Raw genomic sequence first — 15,541 nt, forward strand, 5'->3', positions numbered from 1 at the left:
CGTAATCCAGCTTTTGATGTTCTAGGAGAGAGAAAAAACTGCAGGTCAGATAGAGGAAACAAAAGCAATAAGCTGATTTTATCGTAGATCACTGATGACGAGCCGTTTTAGTTTACCTTGGTTTCAAACCGACCTTGACCAAGCTCAGTGCCAATGTTTTAAAACTTGCGTGACATTTCAAACTTGCGTGACTTGCTGAACATGTCAGCCCAGCTTGTACTTTGCTCTTATCACGAGGCTTGCGTGAATAAAAAAACAGTATACTAATCTGTTTCCGAAACATAATTTTTGAGCATCCTTTGGTTGGAAGACAGGTTTTTAAAACGCACTGATCTCAGTAAGTGATTCGAAAAATCTCAGTGAGAGTGGCTAGACCTGTTTGGAAAAAAAGGAGTAACGTGTGACGTGATTGATCTATGTGTTTTGTCAAGTTCATCCCGAACAAAAGGAACCAATTTGAGAAAGTACAACCGTTACCAAGGCTTTTATTAAAAGTTCCGGCAGATGATAGACTCATTCCAGTTGACAAGTGAAATTTTAAAGGACATTTGTGTTCCTGAATATCGCAAATGTGTCTTTTTGTCTCCACGGTACTGCAAGATGAGCGCACTTTCCATACGTCTGAAGTCTTTTCTATCCTAAGAACTGTCGGTATTTACTTGTCAATCAATCGCAAGGGTTGCATTGAGATAAAAGGTTTGAAAAATTCAGGCGCATGTTATCTCAGTTGATCTTAAGCCAAACTTTAATCTGTCTTAATTTATGGCTGGAATGTCGTTGTTTTGGGTTAGGGCCGGGTCGCACTAGAGCGAATTTTAGCCAATTTTGTTTGTATAAGTAATAAATCTGTCACCAAGTAACGTAAAATAAGTGCGACCCCCAGTTTCAAAAACTCGCCAATTTTTGGCGGATTGCCAAATTTTCGCCAGTCTTCAGAGAAGCCGAAGTGCTGCCTCCAAGGCTTCCAAATTTTGGCAAAGCAAACAATTTTGTTTGTTTAACCATTGAGCTGCCATTTTTCTTCAAACATACTTGGATCAAGTTACGGCGGGAAAAATTACTTTGTTCGGCTAGTGCAGGTTAGCACGTACGATGTCGGGACAAAATTATTTTTTTCCCGGTCTATCTGACCCTTCTTTCTATGGTTTTTACAATGGAAACGCGGAATACGAGCGGCAGTTTTTTGGAAATGCCAATGACTCCTACCCTGGATCCGGCTACCGGCACCAATTCAAGCGAACTCTACGTCTTCTAACAGCAGACACTAACCGTTGAAAAGCCAGCTGATAGTGCATCAACAATACTAAAAACGCTGCGTTGTTCTGTTGAGACTGAAACACAAAATTCAACAAAAGCCCGAAAGCCGCGAAAATAATCACCTGTACATGACGATCCATTCTTGACTGTAGATATCGTGACATGACATGTATGTCAATCAGCGAAGTTTTGGCTCAAACATGTTGGTCCAATGCGACCACCGCCAAAATTTGGCCCTTGCGAAATTTTTGCCAATTTTTTCCTCGCCAAAAATTGGAAGTAAACAAAATTGGCTCAAGTGCGACCCGGCCCTATTTTGCATTTTTTCAGGTGCATGTCATCTCAGTTAATCTTAAGCCAGACTTTTATCTGTCTTAATCTATGGCTGGAATGTCGTTGTTTTGGATTATTTTGCAAAGGACAAATAAGATGTCGTTACAATTTCATTTGCTGCAGACTTAAAAGTTCCCTGTGGTGAAAACATCTTTCGTTTTTTCCTATTTCAATTTCTCGATTAACGTAATTAGTCTTAGAGAAAACTAAAGTTGTGTTTATTTAATGTACCGTACACGCTGGAGAGAATTTTGAGATTAGTCTTCAGACGACGAATAAACAAAGAGTCACTTAATAAAAACAATAACACATTGAGCTAAAAAATGTATCTAGAACCGTTGGACGAGTTAAGAGCTCTGACTGCACATAAATACATTTTGGTGAAAAAAGCAAAGATGAAGAACATTGAGGTGTTAGCCATCTAGAAGTCTTAAAGCGACAAATAAATTTTTTTTAACAAAGTGTCGCTCCTGGGGTCAACCACACACCACTGAAAGGGCGCTGAAACGGTTCGATTTTAGAACAGTAGACAATGACATTCACTGGAGCGTAGCACCGCCCTGCTAATGCCGTCAAAGCAAACCGAAATAGCACTGTAGGCGCGCGAGATACTTCTGGTCGCAAATTCACCACCTCTCTGATTTTTTTGGTGAATTGTAATATGTTTTCCGAGTGATGTACTTCATCAAAACACGCAATATCTTAACCCGGATTCTATGACGCAGTCATACGACAGGAAGTTGTAACAAAGTCAGTGAACCGTAAATCGGTGCGATAAAGATCCAAATAAGGGGATTTTAAAATCGACGCGTTTTCATCGAATTTGTTAGTGTTATACATTTTCTTTTGAGGAAAATATAAATATTTGAATAAATTGTAACGTGATTTTGATTTTTGTGATGTTTCTCAATTTGTTTGTTTGTCTTTTTGTTGGCAGATTCTTATACGTGTCTTTTTCTCTGCGGGTAGAAGATGACTCCAATATCAACTGACATCAAGCTATGTCTGTGACGAAAACGCTGGGGAATTTTGAGTCCTTGTAAACGGAAATTCTCATGAGAAACCGGCCTTGATTTTAAAAATTTAGAGTGAACATTCCTTCTCTTACTCGTCGCAAGCTGCTTTCATCTAAGACAAGTATCCTTAGGTTAAAAGCTTGTATTAATTAATGCCTTGGGGTCCTTAAAGATTTAAAACAATAACACATATATCATATTGTAATAATGTAGTTCATAAGCGGAATTGTTGTCAACAAACGCATTTTGTACGGCCCTGCGTTTCTGATCTCGCCGATAGAGTGCGTTAAGCAATACACATTGAAATAAAGAATTGAAGATAACAACATTCTTCCGCCCTAATCTTCTGAGAGACAAGTTTCTATCAAGAAACGATGAATATAGAAGCAAATCGTACGTTTAATCTGGTTTCTGCGATCGACGTTTGTAATTGCCTAAATTAAGTGCAGTAACTCGATTTACCAGCGGAGAAAAGGGCAGTATGAAATACCGGGGAGTCCAAGCTAGCTAGTAGAAAACGGAAACCCATATTTACGCATTTCAAGTACAGGGAGCGAGTTCGCGAAGTTTTCCTCTTCGTCTGTTAACTAAGCCTTCAGCGGAACAACTCCTGCTTGTCACGACATGAGCGACAGAAGCGATTCAGTTTCCTTTGAAAGACATTGATAGTCTTAGCCGACGAGACAATGACATGAGACCCTTTTAGCCCTAACACTTACCGATAACTTCTTTACCTTCGTGATTTCTGGTGCAAAGGCGACGTGTAAACGTCGCGACCGTTGACGAACCCTAATAGGTTTAGAAGACTGCATCAAGGTGTTACTTCCTCGTCAAACGAAGAGAGGAAACTGTTTACTACCTCGCCAGTGATTTTGCCAAATATTTCCCGTGTGGGCGTGCTTTTCATTAATATGTTAATCATTTCATTTTTCCGTGGTACCGTGTTTCAGGAGAGCAGGTTACAATCTCGTTCGTTCTCGGTCAAGAGTTCTCACACCTCTGAACAAATTTCTCGAAAATCTCTTTCTTGTAACGTGGGTGGATGAATTTCAAATGTATTTGATCTATAAAACCCAATTCCACCTGGTTCAGACTGAATTGCTTTGATTAATTCGCCTCTACTTCCAGCCATTTCCTTGTTGATCAAAAGTTATTTTCTCATAATTGTTTAATATTCAGAGAGCTACCATGATAACATTGACTGACAGACACATCATCATGTTATTGTCTCGTCGGCTGATAAGCCAAATTTAACTCCAGACGGTTGCGCACTCTGATTGCCGTCAAACAATAAGTGTCATTTACATCCTGTCGCGGTCGAGCAAACTTTGTAGGTGGCAGCGAGGAAGCTTGAATTCCTTCGAAAGTTGAAAAGTGTTTACGGGCGTGTGCGACTCTTGTCACTCCTCCGCGATGAATTCGCTCCTAGGCGGTAACTGACGAGATTCAGAAAGAATCGAGACCGCGGTCTTGCCTAAGAATCTCCACAGATGGCAGCAGTTACATTCACAGCCGATGGCTCTCTGAATGATAACAAATTCAGAAAATACATTCCTAGACGCGAGTTATATATTAAACGCATTACAAAGAGACAGAGACCATCTAATACACGAACATTTTTTCGTGTCATCCACTTAGCGTAAATACGGGACTTGTAAAAGAAGAAGCCCTCCGCTTGCTAAGAACGAATTCGTCACGCTCCAAGTTTAATAAAAAAACGCACAGAGTTTCATAATACGCTTAAAATAGAGGATACTTATATGAAGGTTTTGAGAAACGTATCTACGGAGTCATTTTCTGCGGGAGAGAAAGTAAACTTAAAGCAACAGACGCACATAGAAGAAAATTTATATTGCCTATTTTAACAATCTCATCCAGCTTTGCCAAACCTCAAGAACATACAGATGGGGAAATGACATCTTAAAACTAACCCTTATTACCACATCATAAAGGAAAATCATGAAAAGATATCCTCGAAACCACTAAAATTTGGAGGGAAGTTTATTTCAATATAAAAATGATATGATATTCCTGTGTGACGGCGAATCTGCTTCTAACCACTTAGACGCCTGTAGCTTCAACCACTGTAACACAAGACTTGCGCGTGCTGAATTTTCACGTTTCAAGTCACGTTTCAAAATGTTTGTTAGGTAATCGTGCATCTATTGCAATATTTCCTCATACAGTTCGTGAACCCCGTCCTAAAACGGCTCTGGTTTTGTTTAGATACACTGAACCACGGCTAGCTTGTCTGAGGTCAAACGTAACGCGTGACAAAATTAATATAATCAACAAACCATGACGCGATGGAAAGAAAGTTTCGCTAGTTGATAAATTGGGTGATATGGAGTTAAAACGCTTTCAAACGAGAAAGAGGAAGAAAACAGAAACCTTCAAAACACTGGTATAGTAGACAGATTGAGATGCGACGCACGAAAAGTTTGGCTAACTGACATGATTAGAGCAAAGAAAGGAAAAACAATTTTCCTTTGAGACTATAATTAATTTGCCACAGTCGTGAGCTTGAACCTCTTATATTCGCTGGCTAGGTTCCAAATTATATTCTATCACTTTTTCTGAATGAGTTCCCAAGATGTGTTCCCAAAAAGCGTTTCCCGAGTCGAGTTCTGACGGGCTTGAAAATTGCATGTGAGTGTTAAAAAGATAGAGGGGTGATTGCAGTGCTAACTACAGGTTACAAACAAAGTGTGTAAGAGCCACAGTGTTTTGCATTTTTTTGTGTTTTGGCCTAAAAATTGCATGTGAGAGTTCTGTAGATAGAGAGGTGATTGCAGTGCTAACTACAGATTGCAAACACTGTATATTAGAGCCAAAGTGTTTTGAATTTTTAAAACTGGCCGTTTAATTTAGGGAATGAAGCTGGTAAGTTTATAAATAAACTGTAGTACCAGGTCCGTGGGAGTACTACAAGAAAATTTGGCTTTATCCGAGACTGAACGGTTGGCCAGTTTACATCAGTGATGTAAATTGGCCAACGTTAAGAGTTTCTAAAGCTGATATTTCGAGGTTTGACCCACCGTCAGAGCCACACAACCCACAACTTCAATGTTCCCTCTCACGAAGGGCTAACGTTCAAAACTTTAGCTATAGAAACTCTTTAAGGTGGCAAATTTACATTATCAACGTGGTTGATCAAACCAAATCATAATTTAGGGAATAGAAGTCTATCTAACGTGGCTGTTGAGCTTTGTTAGGCACAATAAACATTGTTTTGGTTGTGTGAATATTTATTCAATTTGCAGAATATTTTACAATGACTAGATAAGTGCACTCACGTGTAAACTAAGTGCACATGCACAGATTTAACTGGGAATGAATTTGCTGTTGTTATTTTGCTTTCGTATAAGAAAATGCAGTGATAAAGAAAGAATTTTCACGGGAACATTGTGTCCTCAGACTCCTTTGCTTCAGGTCTTCATTGCGTCCATCACATAAACAAATTTACCATCAAGTCGTGTATTTTCAACCCGTGCAATGTTCCTGTTGTTTAAGGTGAAAAAAAAGTGCAGTCAAAAACTTTTAAATTAGAGTGTAAATGTAATCAACTTGATTGATAAGGATAATCCCTTCTCTCTCTCTCTCACTTTGCAATGGGGGGTTATTATTACTCCACCTTTTAGAGTGTTAAGAAGAATTATCACATGAAACAACTGCTTGATAGCTTTCATCTGGACTGCCTCACACTAAGATTTCATCTTCAAGGGTAAAAGTTAACCGTGATGACAAACTGTATTGCTTTGAAAATAAAAATAGCTTCGAGGCCAATGAGAACTCGAAGTAAAACGCAAAAAACTGCCTAAAGTGCGGGAAAACGCCGGTGAGTGAATCGTGACCGGGTTTGGTTTTGCATCTAATTGGTTGAGGGAATGACGCCAGTTTTCATGACCAATCACAGAGCATAGTTAGGAAAATCCAAAGCAATCCCGGATCACTTTCGACACTCAATTCAAAACTGCTTTAAACCTTTAACTCCCATGAATGACTAAGAGAAAATTTCTCCTTACAATATCAATACAAAATCAAGCATAGAAGTGATGAAAATAAAGTAGAAAAACCAATTAATGGATTATTAGATGATCCAATACCAAATTCTCCAAATTGACATCATAATTATGTGGCAAACAGTAAGGAGAATTACTAATGAGATCCTGGGAGTTAAAGGGTTAACGTGTTATTACGCTCACATGAATTACTTTCGTATAAATGGCGACTGTAAAGTACTGTTTTCCGCTATACTTCTCCTTACCTGGTTCTAGAAGATTGATCGCGTAGCACATAGCATGCAGTGATACCAATTAGGATGGAAAGTGCGAGAGCCACTGCGAAAACTATCATCGCAACAACTGGAAAAAATATATAACAAAAATACAAAAAGTCAATAAGGCGTAGCTTGAATTGTATTTCGTGGGATTTTCGGGTTATGTTGGTGTTCCATCTCAAATTCGACTTAAACACGAACCACAGACGAAAACAATTGAAGAACTGTAGGAAAAACGTAGACGACATTCTGTTCTGAAATTACTGTATAGATAAGTATTATTTTTTCACGTGGACCTGCTTTTTTATATAAAAACTGTTTTCACAAAATATGCCTTCTATTCTCTGAAAAGCCGGTACTCCGCGGAACTCTTGGTAGGGATGTGCCACCAATTTAAATTCAAATCCTGACCCTATTTCAGACCACAGCATGCTATTTCCAACACCCCTTTGAATTCCTTCGCCTTTTCCCGATTTGGTATCACAGAGCAGTACATATCCACATAGCTTACGAAAGGGAATTACCTGTGCCCCGCCCATCCCAAGCCTCTATAGTTAACTTACAGTATTCATTGCTGCCATGCTCCTCTTCGTCTCCTGGTCCACCAGCGCCGGTATTAGCGTTAACAAAACCCACATCTGTAGGTTAAGGAGATACAAAGTCATTTATTTGAGTAATTTGTAATGGATCTATAGTATTTTCCTCAATGATCAGCTGATACTCAATGTTTGTTCTGCAAATACATGGAAGCCATGGGTAAATTAAGAAAGCCACAAGAACAACATAGCGTTCTTATTTAGGGCCACCAGGAAAAAAGTCCCATGTTGCTAAAACCCATTCCAGTTTCTGCACCCATAGGCGAATAGGGAATGACGATTGGTTGTTAGTTCATATCAGACTAAAGCCCCACCTTTTCCTAAGGTTTCTTGGAAAGTTCCTAGAGCACATTTGTTCTCTTACCTCAAGGGAGGATCTGAGAGTAAGTTGACAATAACTCGACTTTTTGCAACAGAATAACTCCAACCAAGGTTCAATCCTTAAACTCGAAGCTTTTGACAAAGACTTCACCTCGATCACTAAGCATCGTGTCTCTGTCCCCCCGATAAGAGGTATTGCATACTTCTCGTATCAGAAAGAGAGGGAAAACCAATGCCCGCTGGTTTACCTGATTGGCAAGCTTTCATATTACATGATCGCCCTTCATAGATATTTCTGCTCTCGCAGTTTTTCCCTCCATGAGCGGGAGGGGGATTGGTGCAGTTTCGATAACGTAATTGAAGTCCAGTCCCACACGATGCACTACATGTGGTCCAAGCAGACCATTTTGAAAAACCGCCATCAACTATTAAAGCAAAACCAAACAATACAAATAAATATTGGAAGGATTTTTTACTTTTTACACTCTACATCATGCATCGGCTCCAGTTTTATTGAAATAACTTTTAAAATATAATAATATACCTTCAGTCTGGAAGTATATTAATGAATGCATAAGCATAACGGATGCTGTGTCTAAGGCATGGATGTTCTACCTGAGGTGTAAATGTTGTTTTTGAGGTAAGGATTTTATGACTGAAGTATGGATGTTTTTTTATCACTATTATTGATATCATTATTATTATTGTTATTATTATTATTATTATTATTGTTATTATTATTATTATTATTATTATTATTAGTAGTAGTAGTAGTAGTAGTAGTAGTATAACTACTTCATTTTTGCGACGTTTACCCCTCTGACATTTTGATTGGTACTGAGATTTCTGATGAAATTTAAGTGTTGTCCATGAAAACGCTTTCCAAACTATTTTGTGTTTTCTAAAATAGCAATTGCCGTGATAAATGGACTTATGAAAAATATGGTTTTTTTTTTCAGTTTTATTTGCCATGGAATTATGTCCAGGGCTGCAGAAATTCTGCATGGTATGGCTTCCAATGATGCAGAAAATCTGCAAGGTTTGACGTCCAATGCTGTAGAAATTCTGCACGCCTTGACGTCCAATGCTGCAGAAATTCTGCAAGGTTTGACGTACAATGCAGCAGAAATTCTGCACACCTTGACGTCTAGTAATTCTAGCAATTCTGCATGGTATGGCGTCCAATGCTGCAGAAGTTCTGCAAGGAACAAAGTCTACGAGAAAATGGTCATAGCCTGCCATATATTCGTTTCCAGAGGATGGTGGAAAAAAAAGCCAATTTCAAATTCAAAAGGTGCGTTTCAATTTGCTTCAGTAAACCCACGGTTCTTTAAAAGCTTCAGAAAAGCTAAATTCAGTAAGAAGTTATCTGCTCAAAAGGTCTCCTAACTTTAAATCTCTTTAATAAAGCGGGCCTCTGTTAATAGCCTTAAGTTTCCAACCGTGGATTTATTTACTCCAGCTTATCTTGTCATGCAAAAAACATTAGCACACACAGCATTGTTACTTCAACTTATCGTAGAGTTGAGCTTTTGTCTGTTTTTGACTCTGAGTGAAGTTAATTTGTATTCCTCGCACAAAAACATTTCAACCGATGATAGCGAGTAAACTAGATGTCGCAGAAATTCCGCGACCACTCACACACTGGATGTCGCAGACATTCTGCGACAACTCAGTGTATGAATGCTTGCAGAATTTCTGCGACTTCCAGTCTATGAGTGGTCGCAGAGTTTCTGCGACATCCTATATATGAGTGGTGCAGAATTTCTGTGATACCCAGGGCATGAGTGGTTGCAAAGTTTCTGTGACATCCAGAGTAGATATGGTCGCAGAATTTCTGTGACATCCAGTGTATGAGGGGTTGCAGAATTTCTGCGACATCCAGTGTACGAGTGTTTGCTGAATTACTGCGACATTCAGTGTATGAGTTGTCGCAGAATTTCTGAGACACTCAGTGTATGACTAACTCTCCACAAATTAGACGGATTAACTCTGCATCGTTTCATGTCCTATTACAAACACATAGTTTCTTACGGACTAGCTAAATCTTGCAGAGGAAAAAAAGAATTGAATTCATTTTAAATTTTGTCCGCAAAATTTGGTAAATTTTAAGTTATCACCAAAACATGCTGAGAAAAAACATTCATAAATCCAAAAATGTGCTATTTTGGAAAACACAAAATAGTTTGGAAAGCATTCAACAGATCTAAAGAATGTGAGAGCAAATTATGTAATTTGAATTATTAGAAGACACCGGTAAAAAATTTTGTCATGTGATAAAAATCATGAAAGGCTATCAAATAAAGGCTTACCCGCTGACCCACTCTTAGGTTAGATCAGTTCTGATGGTTAACTTATTTACCTTTTGAATAGCATCCTGTTGTCGAACAGTTTCGCACATCTGTGAAATTTTTGCCTTCGCAACTTTTTCCTCCATGTGCTGGAGGGGGACTTGTACAGTTTCGATGACGTAATTGGAATCCATTCCCACACGAAACACTACAAGTTGTCCAGTTGGACCATTCTGAAAAACCGCCATCAACTGTCAAAAAGAAACAATACATTTTCGTGAATATTAATGATATGACGGGCACTGTGGAATGAAAATGAAAATTTCCTCTTAAGTAGGAACATATATAGATTTAGCCAAGCCTAAAAGCGGAGCTCTTGGTAGTTTATTTTCCAGCCCCTCATTATGCTGAATGAAAACTGTAATAAAACTCTTCAGCACAGGCTGTAGAAGAGTTTCTTCAAGGGGACAGGAGACCAGACGAGGTCTGGAACCTGGAGACGATTTTCTCACAACTTGCAAGGCGATCAACACGCATGCTACTAAGCGGTATCTTCAAACAGCTTGGGACCTTCGTCGTTGTTCCAAATGTTTGGAGCAAATTTTCTAAGATGGGGAATGTTCTCTTCTTCAGATGAAGTGTATGATGTCAGCATCAGTTGAAATTATAATCTGTTGAGCGTGCCTTATAATTTCGGTTTGGGAAAATGGGCCAAAATTGAAAGAAACGACGGCAAACTACTTTGCGTTATGACATCACTAGTCGATTGGAGTGTATACACGTGAGCACAGTGAGTCAGCAAAACAATACGCCAGAATCGTATGGGCTTCTATTATATCTTCTAGTGGTGTTGTCATGTATGACTGCTTACCCCACCGTTTTTCCCCAGCGTTTCAATCTCCTCTGTTTAGCGTAGAAAATTAAAAAGAAAGGTAACTTTCAACTCGTGTTTGAGCCCGTATTTTTTTTACTTTTTCGCTTTCGGCTATTTTTGATTTGTGATTGTCCTCTGGCTGGAAATACACGACGACCTTTTCTTATATTTACTCTTAATTAATTAGGTAACTTCTGGTGTAACTGCATATAAAGTGGATGTCCTCAAGAAAACTTGAGATAATACCTGGATTTCATTTCCACGTCACAGAAATCAACTCCAAACATCAATCAAGTTTCTCTCTAGTTTAAAAGTTGAGTTGATGTTGTTATTGGCTATATTAAATAGGTTGAAAAGTTTTACATGGTATTTTCTCATGTTACCCATCAGTTGAATTTACTGGAAGATGGAGTTGTTGCAACATGTTAACATGAAACGCAACAATAAATTTTATTGGTATGTAAAAAGTTTTCTTAAAAGATAAAACGGTAAAAACGAACGATAAAATCCGACGTTTCGGAGTAGTCATGACTCCATTATCAAGGTAAAAGTTTAAAACATGCCAATAACAGTATTTAAGCGATGTGGCGCGAAAAATTAACATAATAGGTGCGAAGATTATACAAATACTTTCGCACGAATAGAGTCCGATTGCACGTTCAGGTTTGGCTTTAAAGTTCTTATATGAAGCATTTCGTACAATAAGCAGTCAAATTTGTTCCTGCACTTCTTGAGAACTTCGAAGCATTTCAGTAGGTCCTGAAGGATCGTCCCGTGTACGTTCTTGCAATGTTTGGCAATGGCTGAGGATTGTTGTTTATGTCCTTTTACACGATTGTGTAAATGTCCGCGTGTGTATCCTATATAACCTGCATCGCACAGGTCACATTGGTATTTATAAACAACACACTGTTCATTTACGATCGATGGCTTTGCTTCTTTCACATTCAGTTCTTGATCAATTTTTCGGCTGACAAATACGGGCTGGATGTTGGTGTTCACTTTTAGGCTCAGATCCTTGAGTTGTCCTTTCACAAAATTTGCTGAGGTTTGGTCTTTAAATGGTAGAACCACTCGAATTGTGTCATCCGTCTCTTTAGTTGGTAATAATGGTGTACGTAAAACCCACGAATTCAAGTCTCCTCTTACATTACCAAAGTCACGTTGACAATCGGTACAAACAGGGTTTACTCCGAACTATGCTGGGTCGAGCACATCGTTTATCTTCTTCTTGGTCACACTTCTCAGACGAATGTGACCGATTGAAGACAGTATTCTCGCGTTTAAAGTACCCCAAACACCTCATCGACTCTGCCACCAAAAATTTCGTTGACTCAAAGGTTTGTGACCAGCAGCGACCATTACCAACTAAAGAGACGGATGACACAATTCGAGTGGTTCTACCATTTAAAGACCAAACCTCAGCAAATTTTGTGAAAGGACAACTCAAGGATCTGAGCCTAAAAGTGAACACCAACATCCAGCCCGTATTTGTCAGCGAAAAATTGATCAAGAACTGAATGTGAAAGAAGCAAAGCCATCGATCGTAAATGAACAGTGTGTTGTTTATAAATACCAATGTGACCTGTGCGATGCAGGTTATATAGGATACACACGCGGACATTTACACAATCGTGTAAAAGGACATAAACAACAATCCTCAGCCATTGCCAAACATTGCAAGAACGTACACGGGACGATCCCTCAGGACCTACTGAAATGCTTCGAAGTTCTTAAGAAGTGCAGGAACAAATTTGACTGCTTATTGTACGAAATGCTTCATATAAGAACTTTAAAGCCAAACCTGAACGTGCAATCGGACTCTATTCGTGCGAAAGTATTTGTATAATCTTCGCACCTATTATGTTAATTTTTCGCGCCACATCGCTTAAATACTGTTATTTGCATGTTTTAAACTTTTACCTTGATAATGGAGTCATGACTACTCCGAAACGTCGGATTTTATCGTTTGTTTTTACCGTTTTATCTTTTAAGAAATCTCTTTTAATAAAAAGTTTTCATTTGACTATCTACTGGCAAGTCTTTGTATTATGTTTCAACCCAACCATTTTCCACAACTTGTAAAAAACATTACAAAATAATTAATCAGGAGATGGAAAATTTGTGGCATATACACCACATTTGAAATGCCATGTCCATAAAAAGCGAACAGAATTGAGGAGGGTGTATTTGGGAATAGGCTGTCTTGTCTGTATCGTTAATTAACTAATTGCTCCCGTTGGCAATGTTTTGAGCAAAGGAACAGAGGATTTTAGCTGGCAATGACTTTTTTCAAACCTAGAAACTATCATTGTGAAAGTCATACTTGTGCCTGGTAACGCATTCTTATTCTCATAAACTAGTTTTAAGAAAGACACAATATTTTATTAGATAAATTTGACGCATAGACTGTGCACAAAACTTTAATTTGACATAGATTTTATAGCCAATAACAATCCCTGAACATAGTAGAATGTTAGGAGGAACAGAGGGAAAAAATGTGCCACACGTCTGCAAGTTTTCATGTAACTATTTTAATTACATGAATATTAACCCCTGAGGGACGAACTACGGCCACAGCCGTAGAAAATTACATCACCCTATTTTTGTTGCTATTTAAAGCAAGCCCGTGGGGAACTGAGGCTATTTATGCATTAAACCGCTGGATAACAAAATGAGGCTCATTTTTAGCGAAAACAGCTCTTCGAAACATCGAAATACGAATTTTCCGGAATTTTTTACTCCAGTTGTTGCCGATATCGCGTCTGCCATTTAAATATGGCGTCGCCAAAACATTAGTAAGACATCTGTTTGCGAAAAAGATCGAAATGGCGGCTGCAGAATCGATGGGATTAACTTTTGTGGACGAAGATGACTTGCCTGTAGCATTTCTGCGAATCGCCCACGTGGATTCTGACCATGAAGCACCTTCCGATGTCGATAGCAGCGATGAAGAGGAAAATAGCGATGAAGAGGAAGGGGAAAGTGATGGAGAAATTGAAAACAGCGATGACGAGGAGCAAAACTACTCCAATATGAGATGGACATCTACTATACAACCCCCAGAAGGCATAAATTTTCGCGAAGAGGTTGGTTTGAGGGTAGAAATGGACAATAACAGTAATTGTTTAGATTACTTCCAACTTCTGTTTACTGACGATGTTTATCAGCTGATTATTCGCGAGACCAAACGGTTTGAGCATCAAAAACGGCAGCTTGAGGACAATTCCCTGGGTGATCTCCACGATTTTACCCTTCCAGAGCTAAATGCTTGGCTTGGGCTCACATTGGCAATGGGTCTTGTCAAAAAAAGCAATTTGAAAGCTTACTGGTCAACTGATTCGGTCACCAAAACTCCACTGTTTTCTAGCACCATGTCAAGAGACCGCTACCTTCACATTCTGAGATATCTCCACTTTGTAAATAATTGCAATGCCCCAGACCAGACAGATCCCAACAGGGATAAACTGTGGAAAATTAGACCATTTTTAGATGCTCTTGTGCCCAGATTTACAGCTGTATATGCACCTTCTCAGATTCAAAGAGAATCTTGTGGGGGAACTGATAGGAGGAAATTCTTTTCGACGGAACAACTTTTCTGGAGGCAATGTAGCAGTACAGGATGTCCGCTTTGACCGCCAGCAGTTTCACCATCCTGTGGCAACTGATACTCACAGAAACTGTAAAATACATATTCAACGAGTGGAAACAGTCTATGAGTGCTCGGTTTGCCAAGTGCGTATGTGTCCAGCACCTTGCTTTGAGCGCTACCACACACTGCAGAGTTATCTTTTTGATGACCCCAGTAGAAATGGTCCCAAGAGACTCAAAGACAGTCATGGCAGACCAAGAAATGGTCCAGGCAGACCACTTCAAAGGAGATCAAGATGATTTTATGTTTCCTCTGATCAAAACATTAATTTACTAATCGAGGTTTAAGGTTGATTCAAGTGAACACTAAAATGATTTTGAGACTACTGACTGACATCAAGTTTGCAACTAAATATGGTTAAAAGAAGAACAGTAGTGTTTTATTTTGTGCTAGGAAAAGTCTTCTGTGTATATAGAACTTGATATTGTGTACAGTTATTGTGTTGACAAAGTTTTCACTTCAGTTCTGTTCTCTAATTTGAAGACGGTTGGGGAAAAAATCTGTTTTATTACCTTTCTGGATTTTTCATATTTTTTCTGTAAGACACATGTATTAGTTCATTGCACCAAATGAAAGTGCAAAATCTCCTCTTTCTAAAAATGTTAGTTTCATTGTTTTCTGCCATATTAAAAAAATTTGGTGGCCTAATTAGTAATGTCATGTCACCAATTGAGTCAAAAAACCCCCACCCCCTCAGTCCCCTAGGGGTTAACTGATACTAAGAGATCTAAGAACATTCAAAAGAGAAGAAAATTTTATTGAAAAAGTAGAATTGAGCATAGGCCGAATAAACAAAATTCTTAGAAAAAGAGATGTGTACTAATGAAAAAGCTAACCAAATTTTTTTACAACACCTGCCTTTACCTTTATGGCAAGTAGTAAAGTCATTTGAACTAGTCATAGTACTGGGTTTATACATAAA

At 38.7% G+C, this 15,541-nt stretch overlaps 1 protein-coding gene across 3 annotated transcripts in view; it reads right to left on the reverse strand.

The window, feature by feature from the left end:
* Positions 1-5,836: 5,836 nt before the first annotated feature.
* The window catches only part of LOC113671973 (coadhesin), a 33,580-nt gene continuing 23,875 nt past the window's right edge, over positions 5,837-15,541 (reverse strand). For 2 of the 3 annotated variants that reach the window (XM_089206839.1, XM_089206838.1), the window contains exons 14-18: positions 10,165-10,344; positions 8,051-8,227; positions 7,449-7,523; positions 6,874-6,970; positions 5,837-6,107 (exon numbers count right to left, since the gene is read on the reverse strand). In XM_089206839.1, coding sequence (XP_089062965.1) covers positions 6,035-6,107; positions 6,874-6,970; positions 7,449-7,523; positions 8,051-8,227; positions 10,165-10,344 — 602 coding nt within the window. In that variant the 3' untranslated portion in view covers positions 5,837-6,034. Of the gene's footprint in view, positions 6,108-6,873; positions 6,971-7,448; positions 7,524-8,050; positions 8,228-10,164; positions 10,345-15,541 lie in introns of those variants that run through there. The other variant, XR_016186728.1, reaches the window with a different exon arrangement.

This window comes from Pocillopora damicornis, chromosome 5 (genome assembly GCF_964200805.1).
Source record: "Pocillopora damicornis chromosome 5, jaPocDami1.2, whole genome shotgun sequence".
In the NCBI taxonomy this organism is placed as follows: domain Eukaryota; kingdom Metazoa; phylum Cnidaria; class Anthozoa; order Scleractinia; family Pocilloporidae; genus Pocillopora; species Pocillopora damicornis.